Below are 21,648 nucleotides of genomic sequence, written 5' to 3'. Positions count from 1 at the left end.
AATTACGCATTTAGTTGGCATATGAAGCAAGCAGGGCTGTCATGTATTTTGTATTTTGAACAGATTTAGGTTGTATAGCCGCTCGGCTATAAGCTTTTTTAATGAGCACCTAAGGAGCCAGGCGGGTCTGTTTTCTATTTTAATAAATAGTATAGCCAACCGGCTATACCTGTATTTTTTTTACAACAAAAAAGGTATAGCGGCACGGCGATACTATTTTTTTCTTCCCTATTTTGGTTTATCGATAAGAGTACTTTAGAGCATTATTCATTACTATTAGGCTATTACCCGAGTATAAATAATACAACTCATCAACCTCATTATCTATTGAGGCTTATCAAAACTGTTCGCTCCTATGTTGCGACTTTTGAATATAAATAAATATTCTCACATGAGTTTATATATTTAAACCTCACACCTTCTTTTTTTCACTATAATACTTAAATCATTAAGTTCTTAAGTTTTATTATTGTGTAAAAAAATAAAAAGGTCATCCAACTTAATACTCAACTCTAGTTTATCTATACACACACCCAACACTCTTCATATTAAGTTTTAGAAAAACACAAACTCCTCTACACCATATTGTCAGATTACTTTTCTCTTTCAATCAAGGAAATGTACTACACTCTCATTTACTCTTCACAAACCCTAAATACGGTATGCAAATAGTGGCTTGTGCGTCGTCAATTGAGGTATGTAATGTGATATTATTTCTTGGTTTAGTTATATAGTGGTGAGGGGCAAGATAGCATGGTGTGGGGCGTGAGGTTGTTGATTTTTTTTTTCCTTGATGGGTGTATTTAGGGATAGTTTCGGAAGATAGTGAGATTTTCTTAGAAATTGTGAAAATTTAAATTAGAACAAAGAGAAGTGCGGGGTTTAAATAGAAAAATATTCTCACATGGCCTCTTTAGAAGGGTGTTTTGGAAGGTTAAAACACAAACAATAAAATTGAAATTTATTGTAGGTAACTTGAGTTGTCGATATATAATTTTAATCGAGAATTGGAAAAAGAGCAACAAGCTTCATAGATTGACAGCAGACAAAACTGATCAACAAGGAGAACCAGGAGGTATATCAAAAGGTAGCCCACAGAACTAAGGCTAAACTATACGATAAAAAATTTCTCAATTCCTAAAATTTATTTTCTTCAAATTTCTTAGCCTATACTAGTTATCTCCCTCCATAGCGCCAGTGCATTGGTAAGATGGTTCAACATAATTCTCCCACATCTACAACAAAATGAATAAATATTATTAACACAGTTAGTTAAAAGGAAGACAATTGTCTTAATGCATATATATGCTGCTTCACATACTTTCAGTTTCTTCGTTCTTGCAGACTTCTGAGCTTTATCAAGTTCATCGTGGTAAGCGCCTTTAGGATACTCTCCTTCCATTTTTGCAAGTTTTGCAAGGCCAGCTTGAAGGAGGGGGATTGCCGCATGGGTATTTGACTCCAACAATAAAGTTCCCACGAAATATCCATCATAATCAATAGGATGCTTAGTGCTCAGTTCAACCTGTACAAGAGACAATTTTATCGAAGCACAAAAAAATCCCAAGGGGAAATCAAGGGTACCAAATAAATATTGCTAAATGCTTCACCTCCACCCTTCTTTGGAGTATGGTTCGCCTCAGAAGTCGGAATGCTTCAGCTGCATAAGGCTCCTCATCTCTGGGCCATATGACACCATAAAGTGAGAAGGCAATCCTCCATGTTTCCCCATATTGTTGAATGAATAGTATAATTTTATTCCTATTGTTAGCATGGACTACAGATTCCACGACAGCAGGAACTTTGTTGTATTTACCATATAAGTAAAAAAATATATGATTACTGGCATTACCAGCTTCCTGCCACGTTGCCTGAAATAAACACATCAAATGAAACAATGCATGAAAAAACGCTTAGAGAAAACACATTAATCCCTTGTAATAATAATTACTATAAATTATGGGGTAATTCTCACATCTGACACGTCTTTTATGTCCATGACTAGGGGATCCACGCCAGAATGCATTCCTTTCTTATTAAGAATAGCCGATGATTCTGCGTTACAAAGGGCATCATAATAGTTTGATACTACCTCAATATCATCACGTTTCAAAACAGTGGCAAGGCCTTCTGCGACGACCAACTCAGAAACATTCTGGCCATCAAGAGCATTTACAAGGAAAACTGATCCGTGGTGATATGTTTTTATATTTTCTATATCGTGTTTCCTTGAATACTCCAATTCAACATGCACCTGCATGCAAGTGTTTGTTCATTAATGTTTCGTGGTATATACACTTCAATGGCAAAAAAATGAGATTTTTATAATTAAGATAACAACACATATAAAAAATAGTTCTCATGCATACTTGACGACCAATAAGGAGTGCTCTCACAAACTCCTTCGCTTCATAGGCATACACCTCCCGTTCTACTCCACTACCGTCCGATTTCGGACATGAAATACTTGAAAGAAGAACTTCATACTCGTGTTCACTGCTATCTTTAAAAGAATCATCAGCCACAATGATGATGTGATCCCCACTTACAATTTCCACAACCTGGAAGAAAAAAAAATCAATTACACATATGCAGACAGATGACAAAGAATATATAACGGCCAGGTAAATTGGAATAGGCATACAAACTATAATTTTCATAATAATCAAGAATTTATCAAATACTACGTACCGTTCCTATGAAATTCTGGTGTGGAATCCTTTCCAAAGCTCTGGGTCGGGGTACGTAGTCTTCCCTAACTCTTGATCTTCCTTCGTTAGCCTCATAATCTGCATTTTTTAGCTCCATCATATATACTCCTCCAATATGAAATATTTAAAACTGACTTTGCTCTCCTTTCTCTAAACTCTCTCCTCGGTTGATCAGTTGATCGATTGAATGAATAACCCATGTGCCAAAGATCCTGTTCTTTTTATAGGAGAATATATGAGAATAACCTAAGATTAATTAGGGATCCTGTGTACTGCAAAATCAGAAACTGGAAACAAAGTTTCCTACTCCTACAATAGAAAAAGGGGCATGTTGCACCCGAAAAAAGAAAGAAAGTTTGCACGTAACGAATATCCTAAAACTTACCTAATAAGAAAATTAAAATCCCAAATTATTAAAAAGGTAAAACTATATCAGGAATAAAATATCCTGATTGACTGTTTTACGATTAACAGCAAAATAAGAAATTAATAAATCAATATTTTCTTTTATCTAGCTCAAGCAACCCAGAAAATTCCAGAAATACGTCATTCTTCCTTTTTTTAAGCGTTATCCTTGACTTCTAAGTGTGATTTTCCATCTTGATTTTCAATATTTTTTATTTTATTTAAATTTTTTAAAAGTTCTCCACTGAATATGACCCCATATGTCATTTGACATCATAATTTTGAAGGCATAGGGTGACCAGCCATTAAGTAAAATAAAAAAATAAAAATCAGGGTGCATGTCATTATATTAATTTGATTGCAATTTAATTGTCGATCCATTATCACCCCAACATAGCATAAGTTCCTTTCTTATATAATTTATCGAAAAGTTGATATAGATTCAAATTCCCATTGAGAACTTAGGCCCTATTTAGTTCATGGAAAAGGAGACTTAGGGATAGGAAATCAGTTGCGTTCCCACGTTTGGTAAAGTCCAGGCATGGAAAATCGTTGTCTGGCTCATGGGAAAGTTGGGGGGAAAGAGAAGTCATTCTCCAAACTTGGATTTTGTTTTCCCTCCTCATGAAAAAGTTTGGGAAAATGAGCCAATATTAAATAAACATTTTCCATGACCATTTTGTCCCCATTAGCAATTTAGAATTACAATATATCATTAAATGCATTCTTTTTTCATTTGATTTAATATGGGTATAATTGAAAATTTATACTAACTTTATTTTCCATTCATACTCAAAACAAACATGGGAAAGGAAGTGATATCTCCCGGTTACTTTCCCAGCATTACTAAGGCCTAGTTTGGGATTGTTGTCACTTTTAAAAAAAGTTACTTTCGCTGTGCTTTGAAAATAATTAGCTGTAAAGTAAAGCATCTCAAAGTTTAGTAAACAATATTTTTAAAGTGCTGTTAGTATAAAAAGCAGTGTCAAAACTGTTTGGTAAATTTTAATATAAAAATATTATAACTGTAAATAATGACTAAAATAGACATGATGTTGAAAGTGTTATATACTAATCATGTGGTAGTAGTAGTAGCGATGGAGTGATGGGCTTTCTTATAATTTGGATATGCTATTTTGGGGTTAATCTATTAGGAATAGGGTTGCATAGTTATGGTTCATTTACATCTAATTGAATTAAATAAAGGTGATGAAGGTGGGTTGGTGGTTGTGGTAGTGGTGGTGGTGGGGATAGCGATTATGGAGGTGGTGATGGTGGTGATGGTGATAGTAGTGGTAGTGGTGGTGGTAGTGCTGGTGGTGGTGGAGGAGGTAGAGGTGGAGGTGGAGGTGGTGGTGGTGTGGTGGTGGTGGTGGTGGTGGTGGTGGCGGTGGTTGTGGAGGTAGTGAATGTGGTAGTGCAAATGGTGGAGTTGGATGTGGAAGTGGAGGTGGTGTCATTTTTTAAAATGAATGATGGTATTTTGGAATTAAAAAAATTCCTTAAATGTTCATCTCTACTTCTTTTGAAAGCAGCTTTGAAAAGCAACCAAGAGCTGCTTTTAAAAAGTCAAACTGCCACTGCTTTTAAAATAATCATGATATTTTATTTTTACTAAACACCTTAAACTGCTTAACTTTAAAGTGAAGCAGATTTTTGGCCAAAAAAAGCAATCCCAAACGGGGCCTAAACGTGGGAAAGAAATCTTTCATTTCCCATCCTTTGGGAAATGACATGGGAAATGATTTCCTCTCATATTCGTTCCGTGAACCAAACGGGGCCTTGGTTTTAATCCTCGGAGTTGGTGACTTTGATACAAGTCCTTTGACTTTTTTGCCATAAAAGATTACATTCATTTTTTAATATTTTATGATGTAATATTTTTATTTGTATTTTAAATTATTTTTTTATTCCAATGTTGCCCCGTATGCCTTGAAAAGGGTAATTGTAATTTATGTGCTAATTACGGGAAATAATTGTTTATGACCATAATTAATTAGCAAATTAAGTGCTTTGACCATAATGATTTTGGTATATTAATTAGGAAAAACTACATAAAACCCCCCAAACTATAGGGTCATTTTTAAGTTCATACCCAACTTTAGAGACATTTATGAGTACATAATCAACTTTGTCTCTAAAGTTGAGTATGAACTTGAAAATGACACTATAGTTCGGGGGGTTTTATGTAGTTTTTCCTATTAATTATGTTGCCTTTTTTTTCTTCTTCTTTTAATTGCATCCATGATTTTGTATATTAACATTGCCTTTTTTTTTTCTTTTAACCCAAAAAATCATTGGCTTTCTTTCTTACTGTTTGCGACCTCTTTATTAGGTAAATTGAAGAAACAAAAAAAAAAAGGTATATTGAAAATAACAAATACCTATATACCCGGTAGATTATATATTATCTCATACTTCCCCCAATAATAGGGTACAATCCTGTATTTACCTAGTAAGTTATGTAAATAATCTCACATTTACCTAGTAATTAGACACATAAGCTTATATTTACCTAGTAACCAGGTACATTAGAAAATTCTACCTATATATATATACATATAGTAATATAAAGCACATTATAGCTGATAGTACCTATATATTAGGTACATAAAAACATCATCAATAGTTCTCTTGTTTTTCTCAAGTTTTTTATTTGTTGTTATCAACTTGATAAGTATTAAACATATTGTGTTTTCAATATTGGTGTTTACCTGATGCATAGGTACATAATTTCATGCCGGTACTTGCCTTCATCGATTAGTATAATATATATGTTGGTCTTTACTTTTATTGATTAAATTGTAGTTTATCCATATATTAGGTAAATGTTCACAAGGAAAGAATTCAAATATGAAATTATAAATTCAATTACAATGAAATAATGCATTAAATTTGGATTTTCAATGGGTTTCCTTATTTACCTCAAAGGGTAAAATTAACATAACAAAAAAGGTAATAAAAGTCGATGGACTTGGATCTAAAACCAAAACTGCGAGGACTTAGCCTAATGCCAATTAATCATTTTGGACCTAGATCTAAGAAACCCAAAAATAAAAGAAAAAACAACAAAACAAAGTTCTGAAGAGTAATTGAAAGAGTTTTGGCATTTTGAATTGTTGAAAGAGTTTTGGTGGTGGTGATGTATGGATATTTTGATCTTGGTTTTAGGTTTTTGTTTTGATTGATCTTGATTCTTGCTAGAAAGTGATCAAATTAAGGCAGGGGAAGATCACAAAGCTTCTGAAAAAGAAAAATGCTTGGAAATTTGGTGGTGAGGATTTTGTCCGAGTCAGTAAACAAGTGGGAGAGGAGAGCATCTTTGACTCCATCTCACTGTGCTAGGCTGCTCCACAGTGGCAGAGACAAAACTGGGGTTGCCCGCATCATAGTGCAGCCCTCCACAAAGCGCATCCATCATGATGCAATGTATGAGGATGTTGGGTAATCTCTCAGGATTTATCCCAAGGTACTACTTTTTCCACTCTTTTTTTTTTCTGCTTTGCTTTCAACATAATATAGCATCAAGTTTGTCAATGGATCACCAATTTATTAACACAATTGTTTGGCTTTGGACTTGTGGTGCAGCTGGAGATGGTTCTTCCTGATAGAGCCTATGCATTTTTCTCTCATACTCACAAGGCTCAGAAGGAAAACATGCCACTCTTAGACAAGGTCAGGTCATGTTTGCATTTGCACTTATTAAGAGCAGGGCAGTGATTTATAATACTATGTTTTGCTTCATTACCAGTTTATCACTGTTTCTGTGGTGTGCAGATCCTAGCTGAAAGGGTGTCCCTCTATGATTACGAGCTTATTGTGGGGGATCACGGGAAAAGACCACTTGCATTGGGAAAGTATGCTGGTAGAGCTGGATTTATCGACTTCCTGTGTGGGTTAGGACAGAGTATGTTCTGTTTCCTGCAATATCAATTTTCGACTACTTACTGGATTCATATGCTCTGGCTGAATTTGTTGTTCAAGGAAAAGTTTTTGCAGCTTAGTTTACTTTTCAGTGCATGCAACTTTAGAGCTTGGGATAGTCCATGAGATGGACTTTCCTATGTGGTTTCTTTAGCTGTATTGATGCTTGAGAGTTGGTACTTTGGATGTGAGGTATTGCATCCATTTTTTAAACCTTTTTTCTGTTTTTCTCATTCTTTCTTTTCTTTTTCAAGGGTACTTAAGTCTTGGATATTCAACACCGTTCCTCTCGTTGGGTGCATCTTATATGTATACATCCTTGGCTGCTGCCAAGGCTGCAGTGATTTCCGTGGGTGAAGATATAGCACCTCTGGGACTACCATCATGAATCTGCCCTTTGGTCTTTGTCTTCACCGGTTCAGGAAACGGTACATTACATATAAATCTCCGCTCATAAACATTAACAATATTGTCAACATTCTGCTACCAGGCCACTTTCTGCAAAAGCAACTCGAGAACTAAAATTTTGACATTGCATAGGTGAATTGCAGATTCTTGTGTCTCACTTATTTACATTTTTAATTTGATATTTTTTCAAGTTCTTATGCAGAGCACCATTTTTAGTATAAGTCAGTTCACATGATGCAGGATTTTACTAATTCTTATGAAACAAAAAATCTAGTATCATAATAGCTCTGATGTAACTATATTTCCTGTAGTTTCTTCTGGCACGCAAGAGATATTTAAGCTTCTTCCTCATACTTTTGTGGATCCTAGCAGACTTCCAGAGCTATCTGGGACGGTAAGTCGTCAAACCAGCACATAAATTGTGGATTTACTATTGATGATTCCAACTGGATCCAGTAAGATAAGAATAATAAGAGAAGAAGAAGGCACACTTCTAACCAGGTTCTCGGTGACTTCAGACTTGAGAGGGATAAAATGTTAGGTGCTAACACCCCTGCACAGACATATGGCATGCCTTCTTGGTATTAGCTTTCTAACTTTTCATTTTTATTAAGCCGAGGATGCTTCTCAACCTACAAGATCATCAAAAAGGGTCTTCCACTTAGGGTTTATGATTTTTGAGTTAGAAGGGCCTATTTCAGTATGGGAAATAGTTTTGCCGACCCCTTTAACCCAAGGTGTATGCTAACCACCTTTCCTAATACTTGACATGTGTCCATAGGCATAACTATGGTTGACTTTTTACTTTGATTTATGGATACGGGCCACGTGTTGAGAAAGATGGTGAGCACACACCTTGGGTTAAAGTGGTGAGCAAAAATACTCTCTTTCGGTGTGACCCTAATTTTAATTAAGATGATCAGTAAGATAAAAACATATACTGGGAATCAGTCCTGCTGACCTAAATACCTAAAAATGAGGTCTCGTGAGGACCTTTTTAATAAAGGCCCTTGGATTAATCTAAGGACACATATAATTAGTAAACTCTCCTCCTAATCCACCAAAAGAAAAAAAAAATCTAGCTAATAAAGTGAGAGTATGATTATACTTGATTTCGTTCCTTAGAAATTGATCATTAAGCAGCAGTTATCTTTAACTGGGTAATCAATTTGATCACTTTCTTGGAGGGAAATACAGTTTTGAATTGATCTTATACTTGATTCATATAACAAAAACTTTCAAAGTAAATATATAAAAAAACAGCGAAAGAAAAGAAGAAAGACTTAACCACCACTACCCGAAGGCAAATAGATTTGAAAAGTTGAAAGACAGACCAAACTTATTCAAGCACGCTGGAAAATGATGAAGATGACAATCAGGGTGGTCAATCGCCACTTCTTCTTTACCAATCATGATGCATGAAATTTTAAAATTGGTTCTTTGTTAGCTATATTAGAAAAACAATAAAAAATAATTGAAGAATCAAGTTTAGAATCAGTTTGTGCCTTGAAACAGAAAAAAATCAGACAGAAAAGCAAAGAGGGGAAGGAATCACTCTGGAGAAAGAACGTGAACCCTTAATTTTATTTTATTTTATTTTTTTGGGTTTTATTATTAGAATAATTGGGGTTTGTTTGGGTAAACATAATGCGGATACTGCATGCCATGTGGTAGACAATGTGCATGCTGTCATGGACAATACACACAGCAAGTCATTTGCAAAGTCCAGCAACAAATGTATTTTTTTCAGTCAACAACTGCTCATGACTTACTTCTTTTTATTTATTTATTTATTTATTTATTTATAGTTTAGTTTCATCGTGGCTATTAAAAAAAGACGTATAATTTGGCTTTCACATTTATGAATTGGTCGTACATGATTAGAAGCTTCTTCTTAATTAGTTTCACACACACTCACAACTTCTACATATAGAGAGAGAGAGACACAGCGGGTCGTCCCCAAGGTCACGCGCACTTCTTCCTATTAACTAGACTATCAACCATGATCTCCCAGAAGAAGCTGCTCCATGAAGTGTCCGGTTGGCTTAAAGTCTTCGAAGATGGTTCCACTGACCGCACATGGACTGGACCCTCTGAGGTACAGTTCATGGTCGAGCCGGTCCAACCCCATGAAGAATTCATCAATGGAGTTGCTACACGTGATGTGGTGGTCGACAAAGACTCAGGCCTTCAGCTACGAATCTATCTACCAGAGATCAAACCCAGGGACGAGACAAAGCTGCCCATAATCCTCCATTTCCATGGAGGTGGCTTTTGCATAAGCCGAGCTGATTGGTACATGTACTACCACATGTACACCAACCTTGCACGGTCAGCCAAGGCCATTTTTGTCTCTGTCTATCTAAGGCTCGCACCCGAGCACCGTCTGCCCGCTGCTATAGACGACGGCTGGTCTGCTCTCTTCTGGCTTCAATCCCTTGCTCAAGGTGACTCGTACGAGCCATGGCTCGTGGACCATGCGGACTTCAACCGCGTGATCCTTCTAGGAGATAGCACAGGAGGAAACATTGTGCATGAGCTGGCCGCTCGAGCGGGGAAGGTGGATTTGAACCACATAAGGCTAACAGGTGGGATTCTTATCCATCCCGGTTTCGTTCGATCCACGAGGAGCAGGTCGGAGTTGGACCAGCCAGAGTCTCCTATGCTTACACTTGACATGGTGGACAAGTTTTTGAGCTTGGCACTTCCAGTGGGGTCCACCAAGGACCATCCTATAACTTGTCCGATGGGTTCCGGAGCACCGGATTTAGATACCCTGAAGCTTCCCCCATTTCTTCTATGTGTTGCTGAAATGGACATGATTGTAGATACTGAGATTGAATACTACGAAGCCATGAAGAAGGCTGAGAAGGATGTGGAGCTCTTGATTAGCCCTGGTGTGGCTCATAGCTTTTATCTTAACAAGATTGCCATTGAAATGGATCCACACACGGCTTCCCAAACTGAGATTCTGATTTCAAGGATCACAGAGTTCATCAATAAGCACTAAAATGTTATAGTCGATCTCCATTAGTATGCTTTTTTTCTTTCTCGTTTTTGGTTGGATAATTGTATTTCTTATCTTTCTAATGGAGACATAAAGATCCAAAAATACAAACTGATTTCTATGTCCACTAGAGGTCCACAATTTATTATGAATTATGAACACAAACAAGGATGATCTCGATCATGATTATTTCTGAATTTGTGTGTGTGATTAAAATACAGCAATTAGACACCTTTTTCCTAAAGCTCAACACAATTAGCGCAACAAAAAACACAGTGAAGAGGCCCATCAGAAACCCATAAAGCCGAGTTCACACCCGAGAGCCATCACAGATGTCATCGTCAAAAGGACACGGCCCGCACTACCGTTGCCAAAGTCAAAAGTCAATTGAGCTTTGGTGTTGGTTAATAATATAGTGGTTAATTAGTGTTGTCGTTAAGTAGCCTAGTTAGTATTTTTTACGTTTAATATTCATATTATAAATCAATGTTTTCAAAGGCATGCGTAGGCATGCGTCAGAGTGCACATCGAAGCGAGGCAGTAGCAAATCGCCTCATGTGTCTACTTGTTTAGTTGTCTGCACGCTTAGCATGCGTCGACGCAAAGCGTATAGAGGCGTTGTGAAGTGCCGCTTTGTGGGTCGGCAAAGCGCATCTGCCCAAGGAAGAAGATGACCGCGTGTATCTTTTTTAGGTTTTTTTCCAATGAGACTGCGTCGTTGCATAGTCCAAAACTAAGTTGAACGCCACGTTTTGATTTTAACGCACCCCCTTTAAAAGGAGCATGCGTTTGATAAGCATCCAAATCATTTTTAAGTTTTTATTATTTTTAATAATATATTTAAAAATATGTATATCCCATATTTTTTGGGCCTATATCTAGCTCTCTTTTTTTTGGGCCTGACCTATATGTATATCTCATCCCCTAATGCGATACTTCCCTGCTCAGACTATAATGAGGGGTAAGTTATAAGGGGTTCACTTTATAATCATTAGATCAATCCAAGGGCTGGGGAAAATTTGGATAAAGTTGTGCAATCGGGTAGGTGAGGAACCCAAACCCGAATTTAATATCCAGCAATGAAGTTGGTCCCAAAAAAAAAAAAAAAAAGAAAAAAGAGGCAAGTTCGAAGTTTGAACAGAAAAAACCCATTGATCTAAAACCCATAGCTCGGAGAAACCGCTAAGCTCTGAGAAACGGTTGAAGGCAACGGGCAACGACGGTTGAAGGCAAGGGTTGAACGCAACTCCATTATCTAAACCGTGAAAAAGTATTTACTTTGAGTGGAAGGAGCAAAGGCGTGGATTCTGAAACAGTGAAAGACGAAGCAGTGGAAGGAGAAGGAGAGTAGCCGTATTCATTGGAAGTGATAGGTTCCATTTGTGGAGCAAAGCCGCACAAAGACCCAGCACAGACACCTTGCGATTGTTCAATACCCAGCATTTGGTGAGTAATTTATGGAATTTGAGTTGAGGGTTAGAGTAACCGTTTTCCCCAATTTGTACCATGAATGTTGTTGGATTTGGCATCTCTTCATTGTGCTTCACTTGCATGTTAATTTTTGTTTGGGTATATGTTAAAAACGAATGAAAATCAAGTGAATAACATGTCAATAACATGTCAACAATGATATGAATAAGGTAATGGTGTTGAATTGGAGGCCCTCAAAACCTTCCACATTTGAAGCAGTGCAGAGTGCAGATTATCTCTCTGGTGCTAGAATATATATAATTTTTGGAACAAATATTATTTCCGTTGTTACTAAATTTGCCTGTGAAAAATGAGAACAGATAATAATAAACTCATGAATAAAAGTGCAAAGCATTTGAAAAAAGGTTGATCTATGACGATTATGGTGAACTGAAAGCTAGAAAGAAATAAGGATATGGCAATGGCTTTGGAAGCAGATGCTTTGCTTTGCTTCCTTCCACCATCTTTCTTATTTATTTATTCATTTTGTGTTGTGTATGAGATGACAATAATTGTCATGTGTGTGAAGTGCAGAACTTGCCTAGATTGCACTCACACTCACTCATGCATCAACCATTGATTGGAGTTTGGATCCATAAATAAAACACATGCTATTGCTTGTAATTCACAGAATCATTGCATTAACAAGTATTTGCACAAAATTTTCATATTGCTTTGATGATGTTAAAGCCTGTGATCAGTAATCCCTATGCGCATGTACTTTGTCAAATTTGTAATGTGCTGGTTGACTGGTTGTGTAAATACCAATGTGATTGTGCAAATACGTGGTAGTATATGTGTTCACGTTATTTCATCTTGTATTTCACGAAATGGGATCCAACGTGAAGTGGTATGGCCAGAGTCAGAGGCATATTCCTCATGGGTGAACAACTGCTCACATGCAAATTCATCCCTAGCAGCAATTCGAGCGAAGTTGAGTGCCGAACAATTAGAACAATTCAAGACATCATGCTTTGGCCATCTTCTGAATATAGATAAGATTCAATTTAGCGGGCAGATTGTGCATGGGGTTGTGTTGCGTAGAGTAGCGGGGCAGGGTGTGAAAGACTTGGATGGACTGAGTTTCTTAATAGGGTGCGACGTTGCTCAGTTCACTCGTCAAGATTTCTGTTTGATCACAGGGCTTCGTTTTGGGGAAGTGCCTGAAGTTTCCAGTGGAGAAAGTGATGAAATTAGACTTCAGAAAAGATATTTTATAAGACGAAGGAATTACATGTAATGCTTTAGAAGAAGCATTTCTAAGGTGCATAGAGGAAGATGACATCTACAAGCTAGCTCTTGTTTACTTTGCTGAGTTAGTGGTTTTGGGAAAGGACAAGCATTTGAACATCAATCTAAATTACCTGACCCTTGTAGAGGACTTGGATGCGTTCAACAGGTATCCGTGGGGTTCAGTGTTCTTTGACAAAACCCAAGACAGTTTGTTTTCTGCACCAACAAAGTATGTGAAAAGTTTTTCAAATGAAGAGGGAAGAGGGAAGGGGAAAAGTAAGGTGACGAGAACAAGCTGGAGAAACGAGAAGGGCAAGAAGGATAAGCATGGTGAAGTGCAAAGGGGTGGCTGGAGTTTTAAAGGTTTCACGTATGCTTTCTAGGTACATGGTAATAATGTTCATGTCAATTATGTTTTGTGGACTTTTAAAACTTAAATACTAACTTTTGTCCTGTGGATTGTGTAGATTTTGGTATATGAATTAATTCCTAGAATGGCGGACCTGAATTACTGCAAGGTTGTTGATCCGACAACTCTCCCGCATATTTTGCGATAGAGAACTACTACGACTGTTCCCGAGATGAGAAAGTTGAACAATTATTTTTTCTAGAACAAAGAGGTTTGGTTTGTAGTCCTTGGAACTATTTATAAGATTCAATGAAATTATGAAGTAGAATGATTGCATATGACTCTTGTTTGTATTCAAACAGTCAGTTCAGTTGGCGCTATGTCCGAGTGAAGAGGAAATGAGACAACCATATTGGAGTTGGCCACAGGATCGCCCTGTTGTTGTCTCGGCAAAGTCAATTCATTCTTCATGTGTTGACCTTGATGAGTTGAACAAGGCGGTAAGCTTGTTGAGGTCCAAGTTGTTTCAAGTAAAGCGGGAAAAGGACGTCCTTGAGTTAAAGGTCATACGGATGGAAAAAATGTTGGACCAATGTTTAGGTCCTCATTTTGAGCAGGAAGTGAGAAGGGACATAGCTTTACTGAAAGAGAGGACGAATCGTTGTGTCGTGTCACATCTATTTAAGGGATATGAGAAAGTGGATGGCATGCAATGGGATGAAGGGCCAAGTAACAGAAATGAGGGAGAGGAAAATGAAGAGGAGGACATTAAAGGGGGTGAAGGGCCAAATAACAAAAATGAGATAGAGGAAAAGGAAGAGGAAGGGATTGAAAGGGGTGAAGGGGCAAGTAAGAGAAATGAGGGAGAAGAAAAGGAAGAGGAGGGGATTGAAGGGGGTGAAGGGGCAAGTAAGAGAAATGAGAGAGAGGAAAAGGAAGAGGAAGGGATTGAAGGGGGTGAAGTGCAAAGAAAACCAAGTGAGGTAAAGGAAGCTCAAAGGAAAAGAAGTGAGGGAGAGCAAGTGAAAATAAGAATCAGCAAGGGAGAGGAAGCGCAAAGAAAGAGCATTGAAGGAGAGGAAGTGAAAAGAAAAAGCAATAGGAGAGAGGAACTGCAAAGAAAAAGCGTGAGGGAGAGGATCCAAAAAAAAAAAGAATGAATGGCAAGGAAATGAAAAGACAGAGCAGTGAGGAAAAGGAAGTGCAAAAAAACCAATGTGAGGAAGCGGATGATTAAGTTATATTACTTGGCGATGACATTGGCGAGAACACGGAGGGGACAAAGGTTGAGTTTACTCTCGGGGCCATTGATTTGGATCAACCTACAGCTGTGCTATCTCAATTGAACGTTTGGTTGAATGATGAAGGTAAAGCAATGGAACGAGGGGTCCAATTACGGAAGAGGAAGAGGATTATTTCTATGTGGAAGATCTTTGAAGCTAGGGAATTGGTTAAAAAAATTGCCAGAGACAACCCGACTTCGGACGTTAGACCCAATGAAGGCAATTTCGCATGATGATATGGTGAAATTGTTGAACCTTTGTTAGGAATGGCGCCATAACCCAAAGTAAGTCCCTTGTCTTTTGAGATAGAAGGCATGAGTGTATATATTTTTTAATTGTTATGTTCTAAAACTTTTTTTGTATATTTGGTGATGCAATTTGGCAACGTGGAAGCTAAGATTGAATTCTTCGCTTCCCTCGTCAAAGCTGACGATTGGCTAAAAGGAGATGTAAGTTTAATTGATTATGCAATTGTTTGAATGTACATAGATTATGAGATTGACAAGAAAAACATGTGCAGCACATTGATTTGGGGTTGTATCTCATCCGGAAGCGACAATAGGAGTTGGAGGAAGTAGAAATATTTGTCTGGACAACGACCGATGTATTTTTTATGGTATGTGATGCAGGATGCATAGGACCTAAATTGTTTAGTTTCCTAATTTATTTGTTAGTTTCCTATATTCTTTAGTTTTCCAAATCCTAGTAGGATTTCTAAGTTAGTTTTCCAAATCCTAGTAGGATTTCTAAGTTTCCTATCTTTTTAGGAATAGGATTTCTGTTTTAGCTGGGGATTTAAATTCTATTGTCTCTAGGTTTTAGTTTGCTATAAATACCCCTATGTAGTTCTTTACAATTCACATTTGAATATTGATTAAACATTCCTTTAAACTCTCTGATTTCTGCATGTCTTCTACCTTTTCTTCCTTTCAGCTTTTCTTATCTTTTCTGTCCTATTGCTCTGAGTGTTTAAACTAACACACCTAGGGCTGTGCTACATCAGTATGTCATAGGCCTTGACCAAGTGAAGTTAATAATTACAAATTATCCATACTTGCTTTGTAAAGGTGTTTAACTTATTGATTGTTTTCTATTTCACAGAATCACATCCATACTTGCTTTGCGGATAATAAAAGAAAAAAGAGCAAGTTGGGTGGAAAATTAGAACCAGTTTACTGAACGTTGTAAATGGCAAGGTTCGGGCATGTGGAATGGATTGGCAGAACGCATATAAGGTGTATGCCCCTTGTATGTTGCCAAAGTATAAGCATTGGGTGGCTCTAGAGATTGATCTAGTTAACTGTGAAATCAAAGTCTACAATTCAATGGTTTCACTCAATCCAGATTAGAGCTTAAAGAAAGAACTCGCCCCCCTATCAATTACGATGCCAAATCTTCTGAACACCCTCGACTTTTATGAAGAAGGTGTTTACGCGAACGAGTGCACCCGAGATTGGTGGTGTCCATGACCAATACAACGTGTGGATGTTCCACAACAGGCTAATCAGTGAGCACAACTTTTTATTTAATTTTATTACTTTAATTTTCAATTACGTTGGAATGTCATTAGTTGAATTGATCGAGTTCTTGTTTTGCTTCAAAGGCGATTGTGGTATGTTCGTGTTGAAGTACATTGAGCTGTTGAGCTGAGATTCCCTTAGCTACTTGCACCTTGCAGAACATGCCCTTTTTTGGTTGAAGTTGGTTGCAGAGATTGTACGGGGAGATGCTTACATGCCATGATATCGGTTGAACTTGGTTCAGGCATATGATGATTAAATAGGTTTTGGGAATGTCCAATTTCAAAGTCATGTAAATACACAATAGAGACCCACGGGTCCTTTTCGAATTCTACCTCTGCTCCTCAATTCTTCTTCGTCTTTCTCAATCTTAGTGTATTTGTGTATAGAAATTTAGATTTAAGTAATTGGACAATAACAATTAGAACCAAAATAGTGGCAAATATTATAGCGGATGCATGCTTTCATTTCGATTAGTGTGATATTACGCTATGTTTATTCTCATATTGTGCTAAATGTATATGGTTTTTGGATTTAATCAAACAAACATCCGTGTAATATTGGCCTAACTCCTTCATGACATTTACCTAACCTTAACCAAACTACATTGAATTGGATTTGAAGACTGCATATGTGAATTGGGATTTGAAGAATGCAAATGTGAATGGGGGCTGATGGCTTTTTAAGTGTATTACATCATTGCAAAGTGATATGTCATCATTTATCCAAGCCACCATTCCAAATATAAGATCTCAATCTTTAAGCCCTTCAACATGCCTTGACGTAATCGCAATGGGTTGCATCTTAATAAGGTAATTCTGTAAGAGGAATAGGCAGCTATGGCCTCGCCTCCAGTGTTTTATTCAACCATGCCCTCTTTATAGAAACACATGAAAAAATGCCCCAGGTGCAATGCTATAAAAACTCCCTATTGGTTCCGTACTGCCCCTCGGGTTTGAATCCCTCTCTCCTTTATAATCGGTTAATAAATTGGTTGATTTTTTTTTTTATTGGTTTTGGGCAACTGAGTAGCATAAAAGTAATGTATATTGGTGTGTCTATATTGTTTGTCTATTGCATGCATATCTTACATTTATTACGTGTGTATTAATTTTTATTGCTTACGAAGGAAGTAAATAACAATACACATGCAACAGACAAGCAATATACACACAACAGACAAGCAATATACACGCAATAGGCATGCAATATACATCAGTCCCCAATTACATCAACCATAAGGAAGTCGTATTGAATAGGAAATTCTACTTAACAGTTGTTCTTCCTACTAAAAGAAAGAATAAGGACCGTTTCTCCCTTTAAATCTAACTCCTTAAATCTTACTTGAGTCGTACTTTTGCCCCCAATAAACATGCAATATTGTAGCAATAACATGCGATATACATGCAGTAAACACTCAATCAACCTTCAATAAACATTCAATATCGGTTCAATAACATGCGAAATACATGCAGTTAACAATCATTAAACCTTCACTAAACATGTCAACAATCAATAAACCTTCAATAAACATTCAATATCGGAGTAATAACATGCGAAATACATGCAGTTAATAAACCTTCAATAAACATTCAATATCGGAGTAATAACATGCGAAATACATGCAGTTAATAAACCTTCAATAAACATTCAATATCATGCGATTTACATGCAGTAAACAATCAATAAACAATCTATATACACTAAATAACTATGCAATCTTAAAAAAAAGTATTGTCTTATTATTGCATCGTATTGGCCATGTATTGTCATTTTATCGTCTTCGTATGACTTTATTTTTTTAAAGTAAGTGTAGGAAAGTTTTTACTGGGTTTCAGACAAATAAATGCTTTTGTTTCAAACAATAATTTAAACTCAATGCCTATCCACCTATTTGAAGAACAAAAATTACAAAATGGGTTTGAAAAATCATTGGTGGTGCGTGCAACATGTGTTTTTGGGGAGAACTTTTACAATCCTTGAAACCGTGCACTTAATTGGTCATTAAAAGAACAAATAATATGACAATTGATATAACTAATAAAACTAATACCAAGTCCTTAATGGACATCAGCATATTCAGCAATGTAGCATCATACGTGTCATCTTGCTGATCCGCTTCAGCGGAGGTTACATCAACCCATTCGAATCCATTGCAACTGGTGGCTCCCTAATTGCAGGCATCATATATGCAAAATAATTCTGTCAGAGTTAGACCTAGGTTTTTTTTCACCCACATACATATTCTGGAAATGAAAACTTACATAGGAGGTTAGACACTCCCAAAATGGCTTCCCTCGATTTTTATCTGATTTTGAAACCCGAAGCACCATTGCAGCTCCACAATACTGACACCTCTTTGTTTGAGCGGGAGATGAAGATGAAGACATGTTGAATCTTATCACTTGTACCTCTTCTCACTCATATCTTCTCACTGAAACCTCTTCGGACTCATACCTTCTCACTCATAGTTCTCAGTCATACCCCTTCACTCATAACCCTAAACTTCTCACTCAGCTCTCTCTCATCTCTGCCCAAATCGAATTATATCCTTCTTTTCTGTGTGTGGGTGGGTTGGTCACGATCCTGGACACTGCATCTGTTAGAATTGTGACACCTTTTACCCCGAAAAGTAATATAATATTTCACTACCAAATATTAATATAAAAATTGAGGGGACACTGCTTTAAATATATTATTTTCTTTATATTTCATTAAGGTAACTAGTTGGATAAGAATCTGTCATTTACTAGGGGTAGTGTGGTGTGGGAAAATGAAAAAGTATCTGATGGGACCTTCTGTCACTAGTCAGTAATCCATCACATTTGTGTCAATGAATTTGATGGCGGGAAAAGCCTAAAAATAGCATGGAAATAGGTTATTAATTGACTTTTGGACTGTCTGACTCCCTTTGCATTTCGATGACGTTTTCCCTTCTCTTGTCTTGAGTTTTGGGTGTTGGGTTTAGTTTCTTTAAAAAGGGTCAATTTGGAAAAACCCCAAGGAAACACCTTTTCAAAACACTACAAACAAAGGCTAAAACAAAACCAGAACCCCATATATTCTCATTTCTCCCCTCTTCCACTCCTCAAATCATTCCATTCCAAAAATATTTCAATGAATTCGAAATATTTCACTACACTCGGAGGAAAGAGAAGGAAGCATCTCCATTTGGATATGCCCCAAGCCTTCATCCCGGAGTTAGCTTGGTTTAAAGTGATGTTATACGTGGCAACCCAATCATCGGAAGATCTCTTTCGTATGGCATCTGTGTGCAAACACTCCACAAGTGTGGAACACCATTTCAATGGAAAAGTACCAAGACCATCCTAACTGGTACTATGCCACAACGCAGGTCCGGCATTTCTTGCAACAATGCAGGGCTTGTGAGAACCCTGAGGCGATATTTAGAGAAGCGTTGAAGTATTTTTCATGCAGGGTAATGTGGAAGCATTGTCTGGGATGCGCATTGCAGCCACAGAGGCCATATGAAAGTGGCATATCTAGTTGGACTACTTGGCATGTCCGGAATTGGTCAGTCAAAAGAGGATGCATTAGAATTCTTGTGTTCTTTGAATCAACGTAACAACATTGATATGAAAGGAACCAGGGATGCTTTGAGACGAAGATTAAGCCGAGTTTTCTCTGTTGGAAGACATATCGTAGATATGTTTCACTATGGGAAGATTAAGTTCAATCACTGCAGCACTTGTAACAACAACGAATGATGTTTTGTTATTCAAGGTTGGCCTACTGAAGAAAAGATAAATCCTTCCTTCCGGACTTGTTGCAATCGATGCAAATGGCACCATGGGAGTGTTTTTTGGTTCAAGGTGATGCGTGTTTATGTTGTGCCAGGGAATCCATACCCTTATAATTAGTTGTAGTATTTTGTACGGTTTTTATGCATTGTCTTGCTTCTGTTCAGGTCTAGGTTGGCTGGCTACGTTGTACAAATATTGTTTTCTATTTCATGTTTTAATCTATCTTGTCTGGTGTTTATCCTGTCCTAAACCATTTTATATATAAATGTATAATATATGTTATATGGTGGAATTATTACTGACATTTTACTGACACAGATATTTTGCACAACTGCAATCTTAATATTTGGTAAACGAAAACGCATGCATGGAGTGAGTATGTGTCTTTTTACCGGTGCTTGGGAATGACATTTTCCCACTTAGCATATCCCAAATGATTTGGTTACACGTTTCTTAAGCAAAACTTGAACAGTGAATGACTTTGAATAATTATTTCCTGATGTTGTAGAATGGATGGCTTGTATATTTCCATTTTATTTTTGAAAACATCCCTTAAACCTAAAAAAGAAAAACATTAACAAATTGAAGAAGAGAAAAACTGATTAGCACCAGAAATGGTCTATTCGCACGGAAAATAAAAATAAAAATAAAAATTTGGAGTAAATATAATTAACAAATGTACAAGCTAAAAAGTAATATAACAATAATAATAATAATAATAATTTAGGATAAATAATAATAAAATACTAATGTAGCATAACCATGAAATAGGGAATTCAGGAGGAAGATAAAGTCTCAATGAGTTCGTAGCAATTTTCGGAACATTATTGTGATTTTTGTGTATTTAGTTATGAATTTTCTAAGAAAAAGTAATAAAATAATAATTTAGGATAAAAGGTAAGGATGTGGCCATGTTGACTAGCGTACATTTGTGAATGAGTGAAAGGTGAGGGGCTGAGATCGCGCCAGGTGGCCATTTGGCAATTATTTTGACTTTTTTAGTGCAAAAATCTTTGAAAAAAGGTAATAAATAGTAGAAAAATCCTAAAAATAGCCCGAAACATACTCTGCCCTCCTTGTGATGTTATGAAACGAGGGGAACCCATAAATAATCCATTTCGCAGTGAAAACATCCAAATTTGTTTACACAACTCACTTTCCTCTTAACCCTAAGTATATATGTTTGTTAACTTTAACTTCAATAACCTACTTCAACAAGCATCTCCCGTTAATGTTCTGAATTGTTTTTTAAAATGAGTAACCACGATTCGGGGAATTCAGCAAGGGAGATGGAGTCTCAATGAGTTCGTAGCAATTTTCGGATCATTTTTCTGATTTTTGTGTATTTAGTTATGAATTTTCTAAGAAAAAGTAATAAAATAATAATTTTGGGTAAAAGGTAAGGATGTGGCCATGTTGACTGACGCACACTTGTCAAGTGGTGAAAAGTGAGGGCTGAGATCGCACCAGATGTCCATTTGGCAATTATTTTGACTTTTTTAGTGCAAAAATCTTTGAAAAAAGGTAATAAATAGTAGAAAAATTCTAAAAATGCCCCGAAAAATACTCCGGCC

The 21,648-nt window shown here is 36.8% G+C and overlaps 3 protein-coding genes across 3 annotated transcripts; 2 read left to right on the top strand and 1 right to left on the bottom strand.

Annotated features, from left to right (window-relative positions):
• Positions 1–1,172: 1,172 nt before the first annotated feature.
• Positions 1,173–2,808, bottom strand: LOC103343652 (ribonuclease TUDOR 1-like). The gene is made up of 6 exons (XM_089052272.1): positions 2,692–2,808; positions 2,370–2,561; positions 1,976–2,254; positions 1,611–1,871; positions 1,322–1,525; positions 1,173–1,235 (listed from the first exon to the last, which is right to left on the bottom strand). The coding sequence occupies exons 1-6, from the start codon at positions 2,806–2,808 to the stop codon at positions 1,173–1,175; spliced, it is 1,116 nt and encodes a 371-aa protein (XP_088908398.1).
• Positions 2,809–6,708: 3,900 nt separating this feature from the next.
• Positions 6,709–7,458, top strand: LOC107881980 (alpha-aminoadipic semialdehyde synthase-like). Its single transcript, XM_016797130.2, has 3 exons — positions 6,709–6,791; positions 6,894–7,023; positions 7,295–7,458. The coding sequence occupies exons 1-3, from the start codon at positions 6,711–6,713 to the stop codon at positions 7,426–7,428; spliced, it is 345 nt and encodes a 114-aa protein (XP_016652616.2). The 5' UTR covers positions 6,709–6,710; the 3' UTR covers positions 7,429–7,458.
• A 1,962-nt stretch (positions 7,459–9,420) lies between these two features.
• LOC103343651 (strigolactones hydrolase CXE15-like) lies at positions 9,421–10,620 on the top strand. The gene has a single exon (XM_008247297.2). The coding sequence runs from the start codon at positions 9,451–9,453 to the stop codon at positions 10,456–10,458; it is 1,008 nt and encodes a 335-aa protein (XP_008245519.1). The 5' UTR covers positions 9,421–9,450; the 3' UTR covers positions 10,459–10,620.
• Positions 10,621–21,648: the final 11,028 nt, after the last annotated feature.

Source organism: Prunus mume, linkage group LG5, assembly GCF_029339155.1.
Source record: "Prunus mume cultivar Tortuosa linkage group LG5, ASM2933915v1, whole genome shotgun sequence".
Lineage (NCBI taxonomy): Eukaryota > Viridiplantae > Streptophyta > Magnoliopsida > Rosales > Rosaceae > Prunus > Prunus mume.
This window is presented reverse-complemented; position numbering and strand designations above follow the sequence as displayed.

What these genes read in the sequence shown, in the direction of transcription:
- LOC103343652 (XM_089052272.1), bottom strand. Translation starts at nt 2,808, where the DNA reads ATGGAGCTAAAAAATGCAGATTATGAGGCTAACGAAGGAAGATCAAGA. An exon ending in TACTCCAAAGAAGGGTGGAG is followed by an intron (nt 1,526 to 1,610) that starts GTGAAGCATTTA and finishes TCTCTTGTACAG; the next exon opens with GTTGAACTGAGCACTAAGCA. An exon ending in CAAGAACGAAGAAACTGAAA is followed by an intron (nt 1,236 to 1,321) that starts GTATGTGAAGCA and finishes ATTTTGTTGTAG; the next exon opens with ATGTGGGAGAATTATGTTGA.
- LOC103343651 (XM_008247297.2), top strand. Translation starts at nt 9,451, where the DNA reads ATGATCTCCCAGAAGAAGCTGCTCCATGAAGTGTCCGGTTGGCTTAAA.
- LOC107881980 (XM_016797130.2), top strand. Translation starts at nt 6,711, where the DNA reads ATGGTTCTTCCTGATAGAGCCTATGCATTTTTCTCTCATACTCACAAG. An exon ending in ACATGCCACTCTTAGACAAG is followed by an intron (nt 6,792 to 6,893) that starts GTCAGGTCATGT and finishes TGTGGTGTGCAG; the next exon opens with ATCCTAGCTGAAAGGGTGTC. An exon ending in CCTGTGTGGGTTAGGACAGA is followed by an intron (nt 7,024 to 7,294) that starts GTATGTTCTGTT and finishes TTCTTTTTCAAG; the next exon opens with GGTACTTAAGTCTTGGATAT.